The sequence below is a fragment of the Portunus trituberculatus genome, chromosome 33 (genome assembly GCF_017591435.1).
Source record: "Portunus trituberculatus isolate SZX2019 chromosome 33, ASM1759143v1, whole genome shotgun sequence".
Taxonomy (NCBI): Eukaryota; Metazoa; Arthropoda; class Malacostraca; order Decapoda; family Portunidae; genus Portunus; species Portunus trituberculatus.
This window is the reverse complement of record NC_059287.1, coordinates 11,394,547-11,417,695: the sequence shown is the minus strand read 5'-3', so window position 1 is coordinate 11,417,695 and position 23,149 is coordinate 11,394,547. Positions and strand designations below refer to the sequence as shown.

Genomic DNA, 23,149 nt, shown 5'->3' with positions numbered 1-23,149 from the left:
TTTTCTTGTTTCTCTTATCATTTTTCTATGTTCGTTTCTTTGTTTGGCTGTTTTCCTTTTTTAATTCATTAGTCTGTCTATTTGGTGACCTTTATTCCTACCTTTTCATTTTCTCTTTTTCATTCCACTTACTGCTTTTTCCTATTTTTTCCTATTTTTGTGTTCAGCTTAGTGTTTTATTTGTTTGCGTCTGTTTTCTTGTCATTCTGTATGCCTTTGTGTTCTGTGTACTCTGATTATCTTTTTCTCTCTGTGTCTGTTTATGTAATTCCCTTTATTTTCTCTTTTTTATCTACCTTCCTTCCTGTTTGCTTACCTGTACATATTATCTTTCTTTTCGTCCATTTTCTCCTCTGTTTATATATTTCTGCGTCTAATATATGTCTATTAAATGTCTACCTGTCCATGTCTGTCAGGACCTAAAGTATATAAAATCCCAGGGTGTATTCTCTATTTGTCTGTCTGTCATTCTGTCAGGGCCTATACAAAATCACACGTTCCGTCTATCTTTAACTTTCAAGCTACGCCCGACAATGTAAAGACGACCCACTCTGCACTCCTTGGTTCCCTGACTCGCCTCTAATCATGGGCAGGGATGTGTGATATCTAGCCACGTCTCCCTTCCCTCCTCCTTCACTAGAATATCAGATGATGGGACGCATGCTTCCCTTTCCGCCTCACATTAATATTCTCCCCCCTTTGTCGCGTCACCTGTGTAAAATTATAACTACTTTTGTGGCCTTTTCTGTCACAGGCAAAAATTCATCTTTTACCTTTCCTATGTCAGAGAATTGTTTATTGTTCAACTTCCTCCTCACCTGAGTATATTCGCTTTTTCTTTTAGCTTTTCCGTAGAATCTAGTTCAAACTTTCTATATATTTTTTTTTTTTCGTAGAATGACATGTTTGCCTTTTTATTTCAGTGTACCATTATAACTTTCAATCTCGTAACTTCAGTATAACCACATTTACCGAACTGCTCTCCTTGACCACTGGATTGTACGCCAAACACACATTTGCCCTCTTGTTTCAGCGTGTTACCTTTATTTTCGCTTCGCAGTCTTAGCCAAATCACACCTGACTCCTCTCCTTCCCTATTGAACCTTCTGCAAATTACACCTGACTCCTCTCCTTGCGTATTGAACCTCCTGCAAAACACACCTGACTCCTCTCCTTCCCTATTGAACCTCCTACACAACACACCTGACTCCTCTCCTTCCCTATTGAACCTCCTACACAACACACCTGACTCCTCTCCTTGCGTATTGAACCTCCTGCAAAACACACCTGACTCCTCTCCTTCCCTACTGAACCTCCTACACAACACACCTGACTCCTCTCCTTCCCTATTGAACCTCCTACACAACACACCTGACTCCTCTCCTTCCCTACTGAACCTCCTACACAACACACCTGACTCCTCTCCTTCCCTATTGAACCTCATACACAACACACCTGACTCCTCTCCTTGCGTATTGAACCTCCTACAAAACACACCTGACTTCTCTCCTTCCCTATTGAACCTCCTACACAACACACCTGACTCCTCTCCTTCCCTATTGAACCTCCTACACAACACACCTGACTCCTCTCCTTCCCTATTGAACCCCTGCAAAACACACCTGACTTATTTCCATTGAATCACACGGTTAAAAAAAACTCCACTAATTTCCTTCCTGTTTCATCGTATTACCTTTACTTTCGCTTCGCAGTCTTAGCCAAAACCACAACTGTCTCCTCTCCTTCCGTACTGAATCTCCTTCAAAACACACCTGACTTATCTCCACTGAATCGCAAGGTAAAAATAAACCACACACTTACCTTCCTGTTGCAATCTGCCTTTCTACCTTTCAACGCCGTGATCTAGATCGAATCACACCTGACTTCACTCCTTCCCTCTCAAATCACGTAGAACACACCTGCCTTCATCTGTCAGTTTTGTATCCTTTCTCTTAGCTTAAATAGTATGCAATTTTTCGCGTTTTTCTCTTTGTCTCATTTTTCTCCTTCGATTTTCAAACATTTTCTTTTCTTTTTTGTTTTTCTTCATTTTCTAGTTTTAGTTTTTCGTTCTTAGTGAAATCCAAACTGTATTTTTTTTCTTCCTCCTTTTTATTGATTATATGATCTCTTTCTTTCTCTTTCTGTCTATCTCTCTCTGTCTCTGTCTGTCTGTCTGTCTGTCTCTCTCTCTCTCTCTCTCTCTCTCTCTCTCTCTCTCTCTCTCTCTCTCTCTCTCTCTCTCTCTCTCTCTCTCTCTCTCTCTCTCTCTCTCTCTCTCTCTCTCTCTCTCTCTCTCTCTCTCTCTCTTCCTGTATGTATATATTCTATTTTGTCTTCTAAATAAACTTGCACCATATTTTTCTCCTTCCCTGCAAAACTAGACATTATATCTTTATTTTTAATTTACTATTTTAATTTCCTTTTCACCCATTTTCTTCTTACTTTGATTTGTATCTTCCCTTTTTCTCTCCTAAACAAGATATAAAGTTTTTTATTTTTCCCCACAGAATCGGGAATTACATCACTCTTTTTCTTTCTTATTTACTCTTTTGTTATTCCTTCCACCACTTTCCTTTTTCGTTTAATTTGTATTTTCCATTTTCTGTCTCATGAACAAAATTTCACCTTTTTTTTTCTCTCACTCATAGGGTCGGATATCAAAAAACGCAATTCCCTTCTGGCTTACATTCTTGTGAGGCAAAAACCTGAATGAATTCTCTTCCTTTCTCTACAGGATTAGCAATTTAAACCATGCTTCTCTTTATACTTTAATTTATAGTCTCCCTTAACCTTTAATAAGAAGAAACACCCTATTCTCTTTAATCTTATCAATCAAAACCTATTCTCCCTCCTCTCACCTCTAAGTAAAAATACGTCTTTTTTTTTTTTCTTCCCAATAAGATTACACATTAACCACTTCAGTACGATGACGCGTTTTCATATTTATTCTGCTTACTATTTGGCGATTTCACGCAGCTTCAGAAACTTATGTAGGGAATGAAATAGTGAAGAGTCTGACCATTCACCTTCTGACCTCCATAGACCCTTGATAGTGTAAATATAATGGTCTAATCTTTCCCAAAACTCCTGGTAAAAATGCGTCCCAGTACTGAAGGGATTAAAAGCACATTTCTCTTTCCTTTTGTCTCATGTCGCACTTATATCTCTCCCCTTCGTGAAAACACACGTCAAACAACGCATTTCCTTGTCTAGCTCAATAAAAAGTTTCACATTTTACCTGCGAACTTATGAAAAAACACACTCTATACTTTCACAGAATCAGGCATTTAAACACACACACACACACACACACACACACACACACACACACACACACACACACACACACACACACACACACACACACACACACACACACACACACACACACACACACACACACACACACATGTGTCTTCTTACTTCACTCATTTCTGTTTCAGTTTTCCTACGTATCTAAGGTCATACCAAGAAAAAATTACTCACCCACACACACACACACACACACACACACACACACACACACACACACACACACACACACACACACACACACACACACACACACACACACGGAACTCATTTTCAATTCTCTTTCCACGTCATACAACCTAACTGAAGTAAAGCCACACTTTTACTTCTCTCCTTTTGCAGAATCACGCATCGAAACAAACACACACACACACACACACACACACACACACACACACACACACACACACACACTTTCCTTTTTTCCACACTTGAAACAGCAGCAGAATTCTCCACTTTTTTCTACATGACTTTTCTCAAATGACACGCTGTCTTTCCTCCCACTTGCAGGATCAGCGCTTAAGTGGATCCGATTTCACGTGCCGGAGTGGGCGGTGCGAGGCGGGGAGGTGATGCTAACGTGCCAGTTCGACCTTGCACAGGACCGCCTCTACTCCGTCAAGTGGTACAAGGCAGGGCGTGAGTTCTATCGCTACGTGCCCGCCGAGAAGCCGCCCAAGCAAGCCTTCCCCTTCAAAGGAGTGACGGTGGATGTGAGTGTTGCGAGGGTGGCTGGCTGGATGGCTGGCTTGAGGGGTGGATGGGTGATTTTCTTTTATTTATGTTATGGCCTATAGCGCCTGTAGGCATACTTGAAGCGTATATTTAGGAAGCGCTGTTCAGTTTCCATCCATTAGTGGCGCAGGCAATTTCATTTATAGTGGTACCCATATTAGGGCCAATATCACCACTCAAGCGCATCTTTGGTGTAACCACCTAGAACCTGGGTATCGTGGTGACATGTAGGTAACTTTAAACCACTCGACAAATGGCATAGCTTCAAAGTGGTATGTGGTGCAATTCGAACCTACGCGTGGACGTCTGCCCGATCCTCCGCTTGCCACCTTATTATCCACTACGCCACGCCTTCCCTAAAGTTTACAAGATTTGTATTGTGTGGATATGATTGACTAGATGGCCTCACTGCCTGCTCGATTTTTTTTTTTATACCATGTGGGCTTTTCACGGGAATTTATGGGCTAAAGGGGATACTTTTTAGGGTATCTCCTATCTCAAAGCCCACCTGCTAGGAAACCGTTGCCCTGAGTGAGGAAACCCAACCTACACTCGGACCGTGGACAGGATTCGAACCCGGGCGCTTGGAGACCCTCGGACCCCAAAGCACGCATGGTTCCACTGTCTGATTTACTCATTGACTGACAGATTAACTTAACCTTCACCTTATCTTTAATTCCTGCAGTACCGCGACGAATTACTACCATGATTTTATGTATGATTATACTATTTTCTTCACATTAGGAAGGATTTATGAAGGTCAGAAGATTTATGGCCAGAATCATCACTATTTTAATGCCAACATACGTTTCTGAAGCTGTATAAAATCGCCAAAGAGTAAGCAGAATGAATATGAAAACGTGTCATTGCACTGAAGGGGTTAACCTAACCTAACCTAACAGACTTGACTAAATTTTTGGTTACCATAAGGTGATGCAAGACACTGAGAAAGAAAGACAAGGGAGAAATGAGACAAAAGATAGAGAGTGAAGAAAAGAATGTCGAAGGAAAAGTGAAGTTGATGAGAGAGAGAGAGAGAGAGAGAGAGAGAGAGAGAGAGAGAGAGAGAGAGAGAGAGAGAGAGAGAGAGAGAGAGAGAGAGAGAGAGAGAGAGAGAGAGAGAGAGAGAGAGAGAGAGAGAGAGAGAGAGAGAGAGAGAGAGAGAGAGAGAGAGAGAGAGAGAGAGAGAGAGAGAGAGAGAGAGAGAGAGAAGTAAGGTAAAAGAGGAAGAGGGAAGCAATGAAAATGGAAAAAAAAGAATGAAGCAAGAGAAAGAAAAGAAAAATAAGAAGCGAAAATGGAAAACATGACATATAGGAAATAAATGGAAGTAAAAAAAAAGACAAGTGCAAAACAATAAGAATAGGAAAGAGATATAATTGAAGGATACTAAATGATATAAGAAAGGTGAATAGAGAGTGTTGAGAAGGAGGATAAGAAATGAAGCAAAAAAGTGAAGAATTAAATAAAAAAAAAACATATTATAGATGAACAACGAACAGAAATGCATCAAGAAATATAATGAAAGAAATCAAACAAGAGAAACTAAATAAAAATAACGAGTGAAGAGAGAGAGAGAGAGAGAAATGAAAAAAAGCTATGAATAAGAAAAAAATACAATAATAAAATGGGTATAGGAGAAGTAAGGAAAGGCAGACATGAAGAGAGTAAGGAATAAACACCTGTAATCTGAAACCTTTTGCTGTCTCCCCATCACTGCTTTCCAAAGGCTCCAGTTGAAGATACCCGTGTTTTTAAGAGTATTATTAGGGTTCTGGTGATAAGATTTCTAGTTTATTAAGGGGAAACTGTCTTGAAAACCTTGCTAATTGTCTTTGGCCTTAGAAAATTGTTTTAGTTAGAGGGAAAGGCGTTTCTGAATACGGGCGTAAGGATAGAAAAAAATATAATCATAAAATGTGTAATAAGGAAAGATAAGGAAAGGTAGACAGGAAGAGAGCAAGAAATAAACAAGAGAGTAAATGAAAATATCGTCAAAACAGAAAGAAGAATAAAAAAACACAATTATTAAATATGTAATAGGAGAAGTAAGGAAAGCAGACAAGAGGAGAGTGAGGAATAAACATGCCGGCCAAATCAAGAGTAGGATTCGTATCAGGAACTAAAATAGAGCACTAAATAATAACAGTTCCGTCAGAGCGTGAGCGGCGAGAGGAGGCACGCAGACAGCACTCGCCGGGGAATGACTGGTAACGTCAGGCGGCTGAAATACCAGATCACTCAACGCTCGTCCCTCGCCCAGAGATGTTCAGACGCTCAGCAAATCAAGGAAGATAACAGCACATGGTATAATTTTCAGGGTTTTGTCTGGATAGGGAATGATTAGTAAGAGAAAAACGAGCAGCCACGATGATCTTTGTGATTTTGCTGATGAAAAAGCCAATTGACGTCAGAAAGAAGAGTGGTTTTAGTTATTTCGTTTAAATGGAGAGAACAATTAGTGTAAAACAACGCCAAGTGTTTCCACGACTTGGCTCAAATGGAAAAATATTCATGTAGAAAATAGCATGCCTTTTGTTGACGCTGAGAACAAATCTTCATAATTAAAAGTGCCGTGTAAGTTTATATTATTTAGTTTATATGAAGAACTATTTTTAATTCTTCAGACAGACAGACAGACAGACAGACACACACACACACACACACACACACACACACACACACACACACACACACACACACACACACACTATATCTCGGGAAAGAAACACCTACGACATTTTGAGATATTTGAAATTCATTGAAAGTGAAGTTCAAGTTAAAAATTTTAGACAAAGAAAATCATTAATAAAAGAACAGAAATTCCAAGACACAGAAAAGTAACACAAAATCCACAAAAGGTAAAGATTACATTCAGACAATTCAGGAAAACAAAACAAAACAAAGATATGAGAAATTTGATGATCTGATGAAACAAAAAAAAAAAAAAAATATTAAGGAATAAATTCACAAGCTCAAGCAAAGACAATACAAACAGAATTAATTAGTAGAGTTTCCCAATCGCTCTTGTGTGTCCGGCAGAAGAAATCTTGTATTTCTGACAAGTGCGTAAAAAAGGTGTATCTCGCGCAACTAACACTCGATACTTGGCCGATACACACGTTAATACCGCCACCAACTCTGCCCCAAGACTTGCCAATCAATCTCCACATTAACAGCAACAGCAACATACTAACCAATCAATTTCCACACTAAAACAACAGCAACAACAACAATAACGACATGTAAGACGGACGCAGGCAGTGTTACTCAACAGGACACAGCTTATAGCCTGCCACGGACACTGACACCTGTAATTCTGAAATAATCCCGAGTTTTACGACAAAGACGAGCAGCGGCAACACTTCCTGCGCCTCACTTCGCCCTGCAGACTTGTCACGTGTTCACTTTACGACACTGACAGACTGACAGGTAAACGAAACCAGCACAAAGAAATCGTAATTTTAACTGAAAGGTCAAAAATATTGTTCATATCAAATCAGCGTCATTCTCTTGGTTAATGTTGGATGTGGTTAAGTCACAACACAGACAGACTGGCAGCACATGAATACAAATGAACAAAAGGAACATATCACATAATGCCACTGTGAAAAGACGAATAATTTTGCATATGGAAGCAATGTCATGTACTGTTATAGGAAAATTTTCAAAATAACCAGATATGTTTAGCTTAATTATTACAAAACCACCACCAGAAACAACAAAAACACCACCACCACCACTAACAACAACAAAAATAGTAATAATATCAATGATGGAAAAATAGAAGAAAAGATAGGTAGTTCAATAAGAGAAGCTACTCACGAAACACAAAATATTCTCGAGGTATTTCTAGTACACTGTTTTCCTTTCATACGCATCACTTTGAAAATTATGGCCTTTTAACGAACACTTGCCAATATAATACAGAAGAAATCGATAAGTAAAGAATGAATGCACGAAAGAAAAAAACAGAAAATAAGGAGAATAATACATGTATCCATAAGACACATATATACGCATGAAAGAACGATGACTAATGGTGACAAAAAAAAAAAAAAAAAAGGCGAAGACAGTAATACGAATTCCTTTCTGGTTTAACTTTTTTTTTTTCTCCAGTAACTTTGCATCAATTTATAACCTGACACGGGCACGATACTAGGCAACACACACACACACACACACACACACACACACACACACAAGGATGCACTGCGAATCATAAATATGTATCAAAGGAATAGAAAGAAAACCTACAAAAAAAAAACAAGGAAAAAAAAACGTAAATACAAAGAAACAATGTCAAGAAAAATATAAATGAAAAAAAACAAGAAAATAAGATAAAGAAAACAAGACAAAGAAAGAAACAAGATACTACTTATGAAAAAAAATGCAATATACAAACTTCAACATTACATTCACCAGTTCACCAATTTAGAACTCAAGAAAACAACTTAAACTGAACTAAAGACTTGGAATCTATAATGATTTTTTGGGGGGAGAGCAATGTATTGACTGAACGCTCTCTCTCTCTCTCTCTCTCTCTCTCTCTCTCTCTCTCTCTCTCTCTCTCTCTCTCTCTCTCTCTCTTTCATACCCTGACCAGACTACAAAAATGGATAAATAATAAACAAAATAGAACAGATAAACAAAACAAATACATAAGAGAAATGTAAATGAATAACAAAAATAAATCTACTCCACGTGACACTTTCTCTCCTTCATTCACCGCCCCGCTCCGAACACACGTGACTAGACTAAAGAGACAGTGACGATGAATAAACAGATGAATAATGTGTCAACAAAAGCAATTAAATCAAAGTAATGACAATGAGTAGCAAAACTATCCACGTGAGACGACTTGGTATCTATTCAGAAACGTTTTAGTCTCTCACCAAGACTATTTTCCAAGGCCGCAGAGATGATTAGCGGGATTTTCAAATGTGTTTCTCCAGTTAGTAATGAAGGAATCTTGTCACTCTGTCTCTGGAACCGTAAAAACACCTTAAAAATCGCTCTCTTCTCTCACCACGACTATTTTCCAAGGCCGCAGAGATGATTAGCGAGGTTTTCAAATGTGTTTCTCCAGTTAGTAATGAAGAAATCTTGTCACTCTGTCTCTGGAACCGTAAAAACACCTCAAAAATCGCTCTTTTCTCTCACTACGACTATTTCCAAGGCCGCAGAGATGATTAGCGGGATTTTCAAATGTGTTTCTCCAGTTAGTAATGAAGAAATCTTGTCACTCTGTCTCTGGAACCGTAAAAACACCTTAAAAATCGCTCTCTTCTCTCACCACGACTATTTTCCAAGGCCGCAGAGATGATTAGCGAAGTTTTCAAAAGTGTTTCTCCAATTAGTAATGAAGAAATCTTGTCACTCTTCCTCTAGAACAGTAAAAATACCTTAAAAACTCGTGTGAATTTAGATGAAGCCTTTTGAAATGGAGGTGAAGCATAGAATTGTTTGAGATTTTTTTTTTTTTATGTCGGAGGGCAAAACAGGCCAATGGAAAAAAAAAAAAAAAAAAAAGGACCTTCTTAGTTGCCAGCCCCTTTCAGGTCTGACAGAATTGATACGAATAATTTTTCTCTCTTCCCTCTCCACTCCCACACCAGACGGAGAAGAGCAACGCGCAGCACGTGGCTCTGAGCGGCGTCACTCTGGACACTGCGGGCCGCTACAAGTGTGAAGTGCTGACGGAGGCGCCGCTCTTCAAAACACTCGTCAAGTCCTCAACTCTCATGGTGTACGGTACGTGTGTGTGTGTGTGTGTGTGTGTGTGTGTGTGTGTGTGTGTGTGTGTGGTGATGGTGGTAGTAGTAGTAGTAGTAGTAGTAGTAGTAGTAATAGTAGTAGTAGTAGTAGTAGTAGTAGTAGTAGTAGTAGTAGTAGTAGTAGTAGTAGTAGTAGTAGTAGAAGAAGGCAATACCGAAGAAAATCAATTAAAATAAAATATTAATGTTAAACTAAAATAAAATTGAATGAAATACAAAGAAATAAGCTTCAATACATGTGCCAAACAGAGAGAGAGAGAGAGAGAGAGAGAGAGAGAGAGAGAGAGAGAGAGAGAGAGAGAGAGAGAGAATGTTCTTACCACAGTTTAATACTTTATCAATAACGTCTCAGTTCAGATGCTACAGACGGAACGAAGAGTAAAAAGTTAAAAAAGATACAAGTTCAAGAAGAAACAAGAAATGTGTCCAAGGTTTTTTCAAGTAAGAAGGAAAAATTGACAAACTGGCTTGATAAAAGTTAGATTAAAATAGGATATAGGATTAAAAAGGTCCTCAAACTGACTGACAGAGGACTGGGAAAGACTGAGGATAAGACTGTTGATGCTGAGTCGGTATGAGCTTTGAGAGATAAGATTAATTTATGGACAGCGGTGAAAGGTGGATAAGGGTATTTAGATTCTATATGTAAGTCTATTGGCGAATTCAGATCTTCCATTATGTTCTTATTTACTTATACAAAGACAGGTTACACGAAATTAAGATTGTAGAGTTGATAGCAAGGTGAATTATTGGGCAGTTTAACCACTTCAATAATGAAACGTATTTTTACCGTGAGTATTGCGAATGATTAGACAATTTTATTTACATGGAGGTAAGGTTAATAGCCACAGTCTTCACTATTTTAATCCCAACATAAGTTTCTGAAGCTGTATGAAATCAATTAATAGTAAGCAGAAGAAATGTGAAAATGAGGCATGGTACTGAAGGGGTTAAATGTTCCACTGGCTGTATTATCATCGATGTTTATTTTAATCATTTTTGTTGGGCGATTAAAACCAGAAAATGTTTCAGTGCCACTAGCATTTATATGATAGATAGGAAAAAAATAGAGGAAATTAATGTACAAGGCTGCCTCGTGTATAAATTAGTAGTTTATGTAACTTCAAAAGACTGTTTATATTTGACCATTTTACTGCTTAACATTTTTTTTCACGGTTTTCTACAACTTTTAAACCACTTATTACTCAGTCTACTAAACATCCCTACCTCTTTTTATTGACAAGGGAAGAAGGTCTGAGGACAAAACAAACTCAGGAGAAAGAAACATACCGGCTGAGTGCTTCTAAGTTAAAAATCAGACAATACTAAAGAAAAGCCAATTCATGTTTAAAGCCTCACTGAAACTCTCTTTATAACTTCTATAAAACTCTTCTATGAAAACAAAAAACAAAGAACACAAAAAAATAGCGTAAAAGTATAATTAATCTTCTATAAAATTCCTGCAAAAGTTATCTACAAAACTTCTATAAAACTCTTCAATAAAAAAGTCGATTCAAGCGTAAAGATGCACCAAAATTCCTCTATTTTACTTTTCACTGCGGCACGAAACAATTAACACAACCACAAGTAACACGGGAAATATAGGAATACATTTTTACAGTTTCTACCAAATTTAAACAATGGATGATGATATTTCAGAACGACAAATAATAAAAATGTATCAAACAACAATCAAAGACTTAAATAAGAAAAAATAAAATTACCTTCAAACTTTCTCTTGCAGGCACATCTATCAAAAAGCATGACATTAAAAAGCATTAATAGAACGTGCATTGTAACATAACATCATCCTCTTATGCTGTATTAATGTTGATTGGCCAGAGCCGTTAGCCAATCCAAAGCTACCGCGAGGAATGATGACACAGGTTGCACTAACTTTGATGCACGAGTCACCAGAGGACATTTCCCTTTTCACTTCACTCATTGCAGGAGGACTAATGGTGAAAGCTGTGACGAGACTTTTCATTCCGTGCGTACAAGTGATTCTCTAATGGTTTTGCGTCATTCACTCCGCCTCGTTGTGTCAATATTAGCGTGGTTTATTAGTACATATCGTATGTTTGTTTGCTTATAGATTCGTTTGCCTCTTTTCATATTTCCTGGTTATCTAGTTGGTTGTTTTGTGTGATTATATAGATTATGTAGGTGGTGATTGTCCGATGAGCTCTGTCTGTCTGTCTGTCTGTCTGTCTGTCTGTCTGTCTGTCTGTCTGTCTGTCTGTCTCTCTCTCTCTCTCTCTCTCTCTCTCTCTCTCTCTCTCTCTCTCTCTCTCTCTCTCTCTCTCTCTCTCTCTCTCTCTCTCTCTCTCTCTCTCTCTCTCTAATGGAGACAAATACCCTCCTGCCATAATGATGCGCTGTTTACAAACCCACCCCCAGTTAATGCAATGAACGAGTCAATTAAACAACCAGTTAATTAGTCGCCCGCAGCATGAAAGAATGAGGGTGAGATACGACCCGGTGAGGAAGACACACAAAAAGTATCTTGTGAGTAACACGGAAAGGATTGAAGAGGGGAAGTTATAACATCAGGTGACATAAAGCACGATGGATATTGCAATACGAATATGAATGAAAGCAAGTGAAAATAAATTGAATTAAGTAAACGAATAAAATATAGAGATAGATGACATGGGAGTATCAATCTAGAGTGAAAGCAGAAGAAATTAACGTTATGATGAAATAAGAATGTTACTGAATACTTAATGGACTGTGTGACTGAAGAGTAAAATTTTGAAACAGACAATGAAATAGACAAAGAAATCTCTGGACAACAAAAAAAAAAAAAAAAACAAGAGAAAGGAAGACAATTAGATAACTGGTTGACAAGATAAGTAAAGAAATAGATGGATCAGGAAATGCTTACAAAAATACTGATAGATAAAATTAGGAAATATGTCAATGAATAAAAGGTTAGTCACGTGATAAAGTGTTATAAATAAGTTTGGTAACCAATTAGTATTACACAGAGTTTCTTTTTAAGTAAGGAGGAAAACACTGAGAGGAGTAAATACAGACATACAAAAGACGGATATGAAGTTACAAAAAAAATGCAAACAAAATGAAGAATAAAATGATAATAACTAGAACAATATGTTAAACCTTCAGCTGGATAAATAAAAAGATGAAAGCCATGACGAATACGAGAATAAATCACGAAATGGGAAGATAATAATACTACGGTGAATACTCAAAGAACTGGTAACCTAATCCTTCACTACACAGCAAACGCCCTACTGGAATAAAAGATTAAAATAACTTTATGTAAAAGAAGAAAACAAAAATGAATGGATAGTAATTGATATAAAACAAATATATAAGGACGCTAACATTAAACTGAAAACAAATAAAAACAATTAATAAAACAACAGAGAGATAATATAAACAAAAAAATATAATAAAATACACAAACAGCTCATTAAGAAAACTAAATACCTGTATAAAGCTCATTTATATACAACATGTGGAAAATGAATTAATTAATTAGTGAGAATAAATATACAAAAAGATCATGACTTTATAAAGAAATCTCATAAGTCTAATGTCACTTCAAAACTCGTCAGCAAATAACAGACCTCCGGAACTGCCTGGATTAACCTCAGAGCAAAGGCTGGCCAGCGCTCCACATCCACTGACGCAATGCTATGACACACGCACACACACACACACACACACACACACACACACACACACACACACACACACACACACACACACACACACACACACACACACACACACACATTCTCTCTCTCTCTCTCTCTCTCTCTCTCTCTCACTTCACTCTGATTTGATCCCCAGCGCTTCAGTACACATTTAATATTTTTCAACTAACAATTTAAACTTATATGTGGACCATTAAATACTTCTTCATCTGTCCCCCATCGCAACAACAACAACGATAACAACAACACCAACAACAACAATAGCAATAGCAATAACAACAATACCAATAACAATAACAACAACAACAATAACAACACCAACAACAATAGCAGTAACAATAACACCATTAACAATAACAACAACAATAATAACAATAATAACAACAGTAAGAACAACCAAAAAGTTACAACCTTCTCCTTTATATTTCTCCAATTTGATATCATAACCTATCACAAATTAACTTCTTCTAACCCAAATTAACCTAACCTTGTGTAACCAAACCTCAACTACAATCTTATCCAACCTACCGTTACCATTTTTTTTTTTTTTTTATGCAAGAGGGAAATCAACTAAGGGCAACAAAAGATTGAAAAAAAGACTCACTTCAAATGCTAGTTCCATTAAAGATTGGTGAAGAATTAGCCAAAAAAAAAAAAAAATGTGATCTAATCTAATCCCTCCTAACCTTACATAGCGTAACTTAACGAAACTAAATCTAATTTAAGCTAACTAACCTAAACTTTAAACTGGCACTACCAAACATAAATTAATCTAGGCCAACCTAAAATAACTTAACCAAACCTAACCTAACTTAACACAACCAAATCAAAGCAGAGCAAGCTAACCTAAACTAACTTATTTTACACTACTCTACCCTTCACTACCCTATCCTACCCTGCCCTGCCCTGCCTACCCTGCCCTGCCATACTCTAACGTAACCAAATTAAACTCTATTAAACTATACCAAACAAAACGAAATAAAAATCAGACGAAATGAAACAAAACGAAACTTAACCCAACCAAACATTAAAATAACCAATCCTAACCAAACTAAACCAAATGAAGCCAAAACAAACTAAACAAAATCTTTCCAAACTGTGGTGTGTCTTATACGATTATGGATAAGCAAGTCTGAAGAACGAGTGGATTAAGACAACTATAACAACGTAAACTGGCACAACACAACACAACACAAATTCTAACCTAACTAAAGCTCACCAAATTAAACTCTACTAAATTAAAACAAATCAAGCCAAACCAAAATAAAAATAAAACGAAACTTAGCCAAACCAAATATTAACCTAACCAAAGCTACCCTCAGTAAATTAAACTCAACTGAACTTTACTAAACCAAACTACAGGGAGGTTTCAAGACATTTGTCCCTGAATTTAGGATAACTCATATATATTTTTAAGGGACCTGGCAACCCAGTGGGCCTTTCTATCTCCATTCTTTGTTGCCCTTGGCCAGTTGCCCCTAATGCATACAAAAAATAAAGATGAAACAAAACAAAACAAAACAAAATTCAAACCAAACCAAATCGTAACCTAACCTAACCTAACGTTACCAACCAAAGCTAATCAAACTTGATCTAACCTAACCTAACCTAACCTAACCAAACTTGATCTAACCTAACCTAACCTAACCTAACCCAACCAAAGCTAACCAAACTTGATCTAACCTAACCTAACCAAATCTAACGTAACCTCACTTAACCTAACCTCACCAAAGCTAATCAAACCTGATCTAACCTAACCTAACCTCACCAAAGCTACCCAAACTTGATCTAACCTAACCTAACCTAACTTAACCTAACCAAACCTGATCTAACCTAACCTAACCGAAGCTAACCAAACCTGATCTAACCTAACCTAACCTAACCTAATCTAACCTAAATCAAACCTGATCTAACCTAACCTCACCTAACCTAACCAAAGCTAACCAAATCTGATCCCTCCTCCCCCTCCCTTGCAGAGCTTCCAGACGGGGGCCCCAAGGTGCAGGGGGGCCAGGAGCAGTACAGGACAGGTGAGGTGGTAAATCTCACGTGCGAGGCTCCTAAATCCATCCCAGCCACCACCCTCACCTGGTACATCAATGACCAGCAGGTGAGTCAACGTTAACCCCTTCAGTACTGGAACACATTTTTACCTTGAGATTTATATACCATTAGGCCATTTTATTGACATTAGGAAGGGTCTATGGAGGCCAGAATCTTCACTATTTCAAACCATTCAGTACTGGAACACATTTCTACCTTGAGATGTGTATATCATTAGATCTTTTTATTGACATTAAGAAGGGTCTATGGAGGTCAGAACATTAATGGCCAGAGTCTTCACTATTTTAACCCCTTCAGTACTGGGACACATTTCTACATTTACATATTTTGCATTTTTTTCCCCAGTTCAAAGACTGGATGCGGCTGAAGAAGTAGAAATGTTTCAGAATGATTGCTAGTAGCGCAGGCAATTTTATTTATAGTAGTACCCACATTAGGGCCCATATCACTACACAAGCGCATCTTTGGTGTAACCACCTAGAACCTGGGTATTATGGTGATAGCTAACTTTAAACCAATCGACAAATAGCATTGTTTCAAGGCGGTACGTAGTGGGATTCGAGCCTACGCATGGACGCCTGCCCGATCCCACGCTCACCACCTTATCCACTACGCCACCGCCTCCCTAATTTACATTAGGAAGTGTCTATGGAGGTCAGAAGATTAATGGCTTGAGTTTTAATTATTTTAGTCCTCCACATGAATTTCTGAAGCTGTATAAAATCACCAAATATTAACCAGAATGAATCTGAATGTGCGTCATGGTACTCAAAAGGTTGACAGATTAGAGAGGGAACAGGCAGACATATCCTCCTCTGCCACGAGTAGGAATAATGGCTTCTTGCGGCGTCTGACATTTTATTGATGTCTTTAAATATCAATAACGCAAATGTCGTGGTAGTTGACTTCTTCTTTCATTATTCACTTTGATCTTTACTTTTGTCGATTTTCGTTGTCTTAGCTTTCTTTTTTCTTTTTTGTATTCATCTTAATCCTAAGTGATTTTCTTTAATTATGTTTTTTTTCTATTCTTCGTTAGTTTCGTGATTTACGTTTTCACTTCTGTAATGATGAACGCAAAAATTTTATCTCCCGTCATTTTAATTATTGTCTTATTAAATTCTGCTTTTCAATAACCTTTTATGTTTTTCCATAGTTCTTTTTTTTTCATCCCACCATTTTTCTTATAATCATTTACCTGCAACTCTGTCACTGAATTCAAGAAAAAGCAACATTTTTCTCATAACATTTTGATTTTTCATTGTAAAAAATTAAAAACCCATTATTTATTTCATCTTTTTGACTTGCGAAATGAAGTCTGAGGATTTTTATTTCCCTTACCTATTATCAATCTCGGCGTCAAATTCCCGTAAATTGACACTTTTTATTCCTTTAAGTTATTTTTCACATTTCCTTCCATAGGTCCTCTTGAAGCACAGAGGAACAAAATAGCATCACCCTTCTCCTCTCCTCGTTTTCTTTGCCTCCTCGTCTTTCGTTTTCTATTTTCTGTGCTACCATACCTACCTATCTCCCGTTTGTTTGTTTTATCCATTCATAATCTTCTTCCGTTTTCTTCTGTCTCTTTTACTTATTATTTTTTTCTGATATTCTTCTTTGCTAAAATTTCATCGATTTTTTTTTTTTATTTTGATACAAAAGTGTTGTTATCTAATTTATTTGTACCCTCATAGCATTAGTCTCCTCTTCCTTCTCCTCCTCCTCCTCCTCCTCCTCTTCTTCTTCTTCTTCTTCTTCTTCTCTTCCTCATCTCTTTGTCCTTCCTGTGTTCTTTTTCTCATCATTTTATTTTCCTTTCTTTCTCTCTTCGTCATAATTGTCTTTTTTCCAGTCATTCTTCTTCTTCCACGTATTTCATTCCCTTCTTCCTCCTTCCATAATTCCATTTTTCCTTCGCGTCTTTCTTATTTATTCATCGCGCTTCGCAATTTTCTGTTTCCTTCTTTTTCCCCTTTTTTTTCCTTCCATTTCCTTCATTCTCTATCCTTTCTGACACTTTTTCCTCCATTTTCCGCTCCTCCTTCCTTTCTTTCCTTCACCATTTTGCATTTTCCTTCCTTATTTCTTTCGCTTCACAACTCAACTCCTCTTTCCTCCTCCTCCTCCTCCTCCTCCTCCTCCTCCTCCTCCTCCTCCTCCTCCTCCTCCATTCTTCTTCCTTCGCCTTTTATCCTACAAAACACCATAAGAACCTCCTCTACTCAACCACCACCACTACCTCCTCCTCCTCCTCCTCCTCTTCCTGTTCCTCCTCCTTCTCCTTTTACCTAAACAATCATAACAACGCCTCCTCCTCTTCCTCTTCCTCCTCCTCCTTCAGCCCTCTATCACCACTTTTATCTCCTTGTCCCCCTCCTCCTCCTCCTCCTCCTCCTCCTCCTCCTCCTTCTCCTCAATCTTATACCTTTCCTTCTCTTGCACTCGTCCTCCTATTTTTTCGTTACTCCTCTTCCTTCTCTTCCAATCCTCGTCCTCCTTTCTTATTCCTCTTCCTATTTTTTTAATCTTTCCTTTCTCTCTCTAGATCACCTTTTTTCTGTATCTTCTTCAGAATTTATCGCCATTTAGAATTACATAACGTTTTGCACACACGTACATATCAATATCTCACATACATACTCCCCACATATCCTTCTGCATCTGTACCCTTCCTCTTACACTCCTCCTTCTCTTCTTCCTCCCACAGGCGCCGCAGGACTACCTAGTGGAGTATCACCCTCACCCAGATGCCGAGGGTCGCGTTGCCTCCCGCCTGGGCCTTCGCTTCAACGCCCAGGAGTGGCATTTTCCTGACGGTCGGCTGGCCCTTCGCTGCTCCGCCTCCCTTCACCCACTCTACCGCGAGGAGGCGCACCACGAGGGTATTGTGGCGCCTCGGAGCCCTCTCAGCTTGGGCCATGATGCTAGTGGTGAGTGTAAAGGTGTCTGTGTTCGGGGGAGGGAGTAGTGTCTGTGTGTGTGTGTGTGTGTGTGTGTGTGTGTGTGTGTGTGTGTGTGTGGTGTTTGTGTGTGTGTATTTTCTAGTGGTTTAGTTTTTTCTTTCTTTCGCTGTGTTTATATGTGTGTGTGTGTGTGTGTGTTCACCACGGTCTTCTGCTGGTCACCCAGCCAGCTGGTTCCCAGCCATTCCGGAGCGAGCTCAGAGCTCATAGACCGATCTCGAGTAGGACTGAAACCACATTACACACTCCACACACTGGGAAAGCGAGGCCACAACCCCTCGAGTTATATCCCATACCTATTTACTGCTAGGTGAACAGGGACCACACATTAAGAGGCTTGCCCATTTGAAACCCATTTGCCTCGCCTCTTCCTGGGACTCGAACCCGGACCCTCTCGATTGTGAGTTGAGCGTGCTGCCCACTGCACTGCACGGTGTGTGTGTGTGTGTGTGTGTGTGTGTGTGTGTGTGTGTGTGTGTGTGTGTGTGTGTGTGTGTGTTTGCGCGCGCTTTCTCATAAACATAACTGAAGAGCTGAACTATTTAGAGGAATTTACCAAAAGAACCTACGAGAGAGAGAGAGAGAGAGAGAGAGAGAGAGAGAGAGAGAGAGAGACACACATCCACCCCCACTGTATCCAAAGAGCAAACAAGACAAAAACACGTTCTATTTACTCTCACACTAATCCATCATGAACACACTAACGTACACACTTTCTGAAATGTATACTCGGATTTACCTGCATCACCTGTGCCCTTATACACCTGAACTCCACACCTGAATCCATTAAATTAAGTACACAGGTATGGCTCTCCCCTCTTCGATGAAAAATAGTAGGGCCTCCCATTAAAAACAATTCAAAACACGTCACGTCACGTTTTCTCATCTCAGGTAATGACAAATAGCAATCTAGGTTAATGAAGGTGCGTCAGTTTGATTTACGTGTTACCTGTGCGTGGTTGATTAAAGGTAGACAGGTGTGGGAAGTTAAATAGGTGGTAAAATGATGTTTGAGGTTTTTTTTTTTTCCTTTTCTTTATTTTTACCTGTCATTCTATCTATCATTCTGTCAGTCTGTGATATTTCTCTATCTCTCACTTTTCCTCGGGGTATTTCTAAAGTACATGAGTTCTTGTCTTAGGTTGATTAGCTTTAGTTCTCTCTCTCTCTCTCTCTCTCTCTCTCTCTCTCTCTCTCTCTCTCTCTCTCTCTCTCTCTCTGTAACAGGTGACGCTATTAATAACTAAGATAACATTAATTCACGTAACTCTTTTCTTCTTCTTTATCTCTTTATCTCTCTTTCTCTCTCTTCCACAGGTTGTGCACTCGGTATGGTGAATGTGGTGATGATGGTGGTGAGTCTCCTCCTGACCCTCACCACTCACCACTAACACCAATGACACACTAGTCACCACTTCCAAGTCCTATGGTGATGATGGTGCTTACATGGTGCATCTCCCTCTCTCTCTCCCTCCCCTCTCACCATCCCTCATCATCACCACTCTTCTGTTTCTCGTGGTGGTGATGAGTGACATGGTGAAGGTTTGTCAATGGTGCCATAAATCTTTGCACTGTCATCCCTTTACTTGTCATCACCATTATGTCCTGTGGTGGTGATAATGGTGATAGTAGTGATGGTGATGAGATCTCAGTCATCACCTGTCACTGTTGTCTTAGATGTGGTGATATGATGGTGATAAGAGTTAAGATCTGTCACCACTATCACTTCAGTTATGGTGATGATATGGTGTTGCGAAATATTACGAATCACTATAATTGAAAAGATGGTGATGACATTTGATTCTTACTTTTTGTCATTACTGTTGCCCTGAATTATGGTGAAATGATGGTGACAGGCGCTAAGACTCATCTGTCATCACCATCGGTTCAGTTATGGTGATGATATGGTGTAAAACCTTAAGCATCACCACTACCACTACTACTATAATGGTGCGTGATGGGGATGGTGAAAATGGTGACAGATCACTATCACCACCACACTAAAGGCAACGGTGACGGTGATGGATATGATATTACTCTAACGTCACTCTCACCACACCCTCACTATCACTATCAGCGGGTGGTGACGAAGAGGGGAGTGATGGTGACAGCCTGGTGCACTCCCCCTTGGTGCGATGCTACTGCTTCAAGTGTGATAAAGAATGACCTCCTGGTGATCTTATTGGTGACTTCGCTGCCCTAGACTGAATGAGTGACCTGGTGAACTGAGGAACTGGAGAAATATGGTAAAAAAGAAAAAAACATACTATACGTTCTTCATAGGCTGGAATTTTTGTCTATTTATTATTTTTTCAGCTTTTTTTTCATATATATTCCTGAAATCAGTGAACTGCGATAGTATATATATGAAACAATCTGCATACGAAACAAACACATACACGCACGCACATACACGATAGTGATGGAAAATACAAAGTTATCGCTGGGAAGTTAATAGTTTAAAAAGTGGTGGAATTGTGAAGTATTTTAAAAAAGGTGATAGAAAAAAAAATGGAGAAAAGAAGCTTTAGTGTGACGCTTTAAAAATACTAGAGAGAGAGAAAGAGAGAAAGAGAGAGTGAGAGATGAACGTGTCGAGAAAATGGAGAAAGTGAAGCTTCGTTTGTTAGTTCGAACCGCTACCAACGTATTCCAAAAATGATGTTGTGATGTTAAAAGTAAATTCTGTAATCCGTAAAATGAATAAACTTCCACAAACAATGAAAAAGGAAATAAGCACACCCATGATGCACAAAAAACGTCACCAAATGGACAAGAGAAAATGGTTCAGTGTGGACGATTCGAACAAGGATATGAAGCCAAGAATCATCATTTTTCGACCACGTGAAGCTTCGGAGCAAACGAGACACTTAACCACTAACAAGAAGCAGACGGGAAAAAACACACACACACACACACACACACACACACAGGAGAAGAGATACATCAATAAACTACAAATAAAAGAACGAATATGTAATCAAATAAGAGGAAAGTAAAACAGTGACAGATGAAGGAACTAAAATGATGATAGAAAACGAATACCAGAAAAAATAGTGATCACGGAAAGTACTTGAAGGAAAAAAAGGAAAATAATTACACCAGAAGTTTAACAATAAGTATTCCTCACTCCCTCTCTTCGTAAAATGAAAATAAAGAAAGAAAAGAAGAAGTGCTGCTGTAGAAAAGAGTACAAGAAAACTATAAAATGTGAGGAAAATAAAGAAGAAAACAGTGACAAGTTAGAGGAACAATGAAAAATAAAAAGGGTAGAAAAAAAAGCTAGAAAAATAAGACGGCAGTGCTAAAGTAAAATGACGAATAAAGAAATAGAAAAAATGAACGACTGAAGGAAGAAGAAATAAAGAAAAAATAACAAAACGATAACGGATTAGAGAAACAACGTATGAAAATAAAACAAGAATAAAATATAAAAGGAAAAGAAAAAAATAGACTATACTGCAGTGAAATGACGAATAAGAAAATAGAATAAAGAATAAAAACTACTAAAGAAGCGGAAAAAAAGGAAATATTAAAGAAAACAAACACACAAGCACGGCATAAGGTGAAGTGGTGAAGTAGGACCGTGGGAAAGTACTCCATAACATTAGGACAAACACTGTAGTGGTGAACGTTTTGTGTTTCTGGTGAGCGATCGCAAACGTGGATAAGCTGAACTGAACGATATGGAGTGGCGAGCGCCCGAAGTACTCTGGCACACTGAACGAACATTTATGGAACGCTCTTACGTAGACGAGGGGGAAAAAAAACAGCGAGATGTATTATGAATAGATAATACTCAACGTTTTCCAAAGGATGACGAATTAGCATATTAGTTACGGAAGGGGGAAAAAATGTATACATATAAATACGTATATATATAAATGAGTATATATATAATAAGTTTAGTGGAATACTTAGTGCTAATTGATAAGCTTTCAATTATGGGAAGCTGCTTTTGTCGTGATGATGGTGATGATAATGGTGATGATAATGGTGATGAAGTACGCTGACATTATTAATAGCTGTGGTGGTTATGGTGAGAGGGATTGTATTAGCAGTGGTGGTGATGGTGATGATAGTGATGGTGGTGCAGTACTATAAAAAACAATACTATATATACATCTATGTATACAAAAACCTTAAGTTACTATGTAAATATGCACCTCTGAAATGTCGTGTGTGTGTGTGTGTGTGTGTGTGTGTGTGTGTGTGTGTGTGTGTGTGTGTGAGAGAGAGAGAGAGAGAGAGAGAGAGAGAGAGAGAGAGAGAGAGAGAGAGTAATCAGGTATATCCGGCAGGTAATCAGCTTCTGCCAAAATACGTGATGAAATTCTAATTAACTTTCAAAATCCCTTTTCTTTCTCTCACTTTGCCTGAAAACTACTGAAATTTATTTAATCGTATTGTCACCACTATTATTATTATTATTATTGTTGTTATTATTATTATTATTATCATTATTATTATTATTACTATTGTTATTATTATTATCATTACTACTACTACTACTACTACTACTACTACTACTACTACTACTACTACTACTACTACTACTACTGCTACTGCTACTACTACTATTACTTCTGCTACTGCTGCTGCTGTTACT

The 23,149-nt window shown here is 38.3% G+C and overlaps 1 protein-coding gene across 1 annotated transcript in view; it reads left to right on the top strand.

Annotated features, from left to right (window-relative positions):
* Nucleotides 1–22,606, top strand: part of LOC123512273 — a 65,832-nt gene extending 43,226 nt beyond the window's left edge. Inside the window, exons 2-6 of the mRNA XM_045268554.1 lie at nt 3,826–4,028; nt 9,669–9,804; nt 15,490–15,623; nt 18,285–18,507; nt 19,858–22,606. Of these exons, the coding sequence (XP_045124489.1) occupies nt 3,826–4,028; nt 9,669–9,804; nt 15,490–15,623; nt 18,285–18,507; nt 19,858–19,931 (770 nt within the window). The 3' untranslated portion in view covers nt 19,932–22,606. The remainder of the gene's footprint in view (nt 1–3,825; nt 4,029–9,668; nt 9,805–15,489; nt 15,624–18,284; nt 18,508–19,857) is intronic.
* The last annotated feature ends 543 nt before the right edge of the window (nt 22,607–23,149 follow it).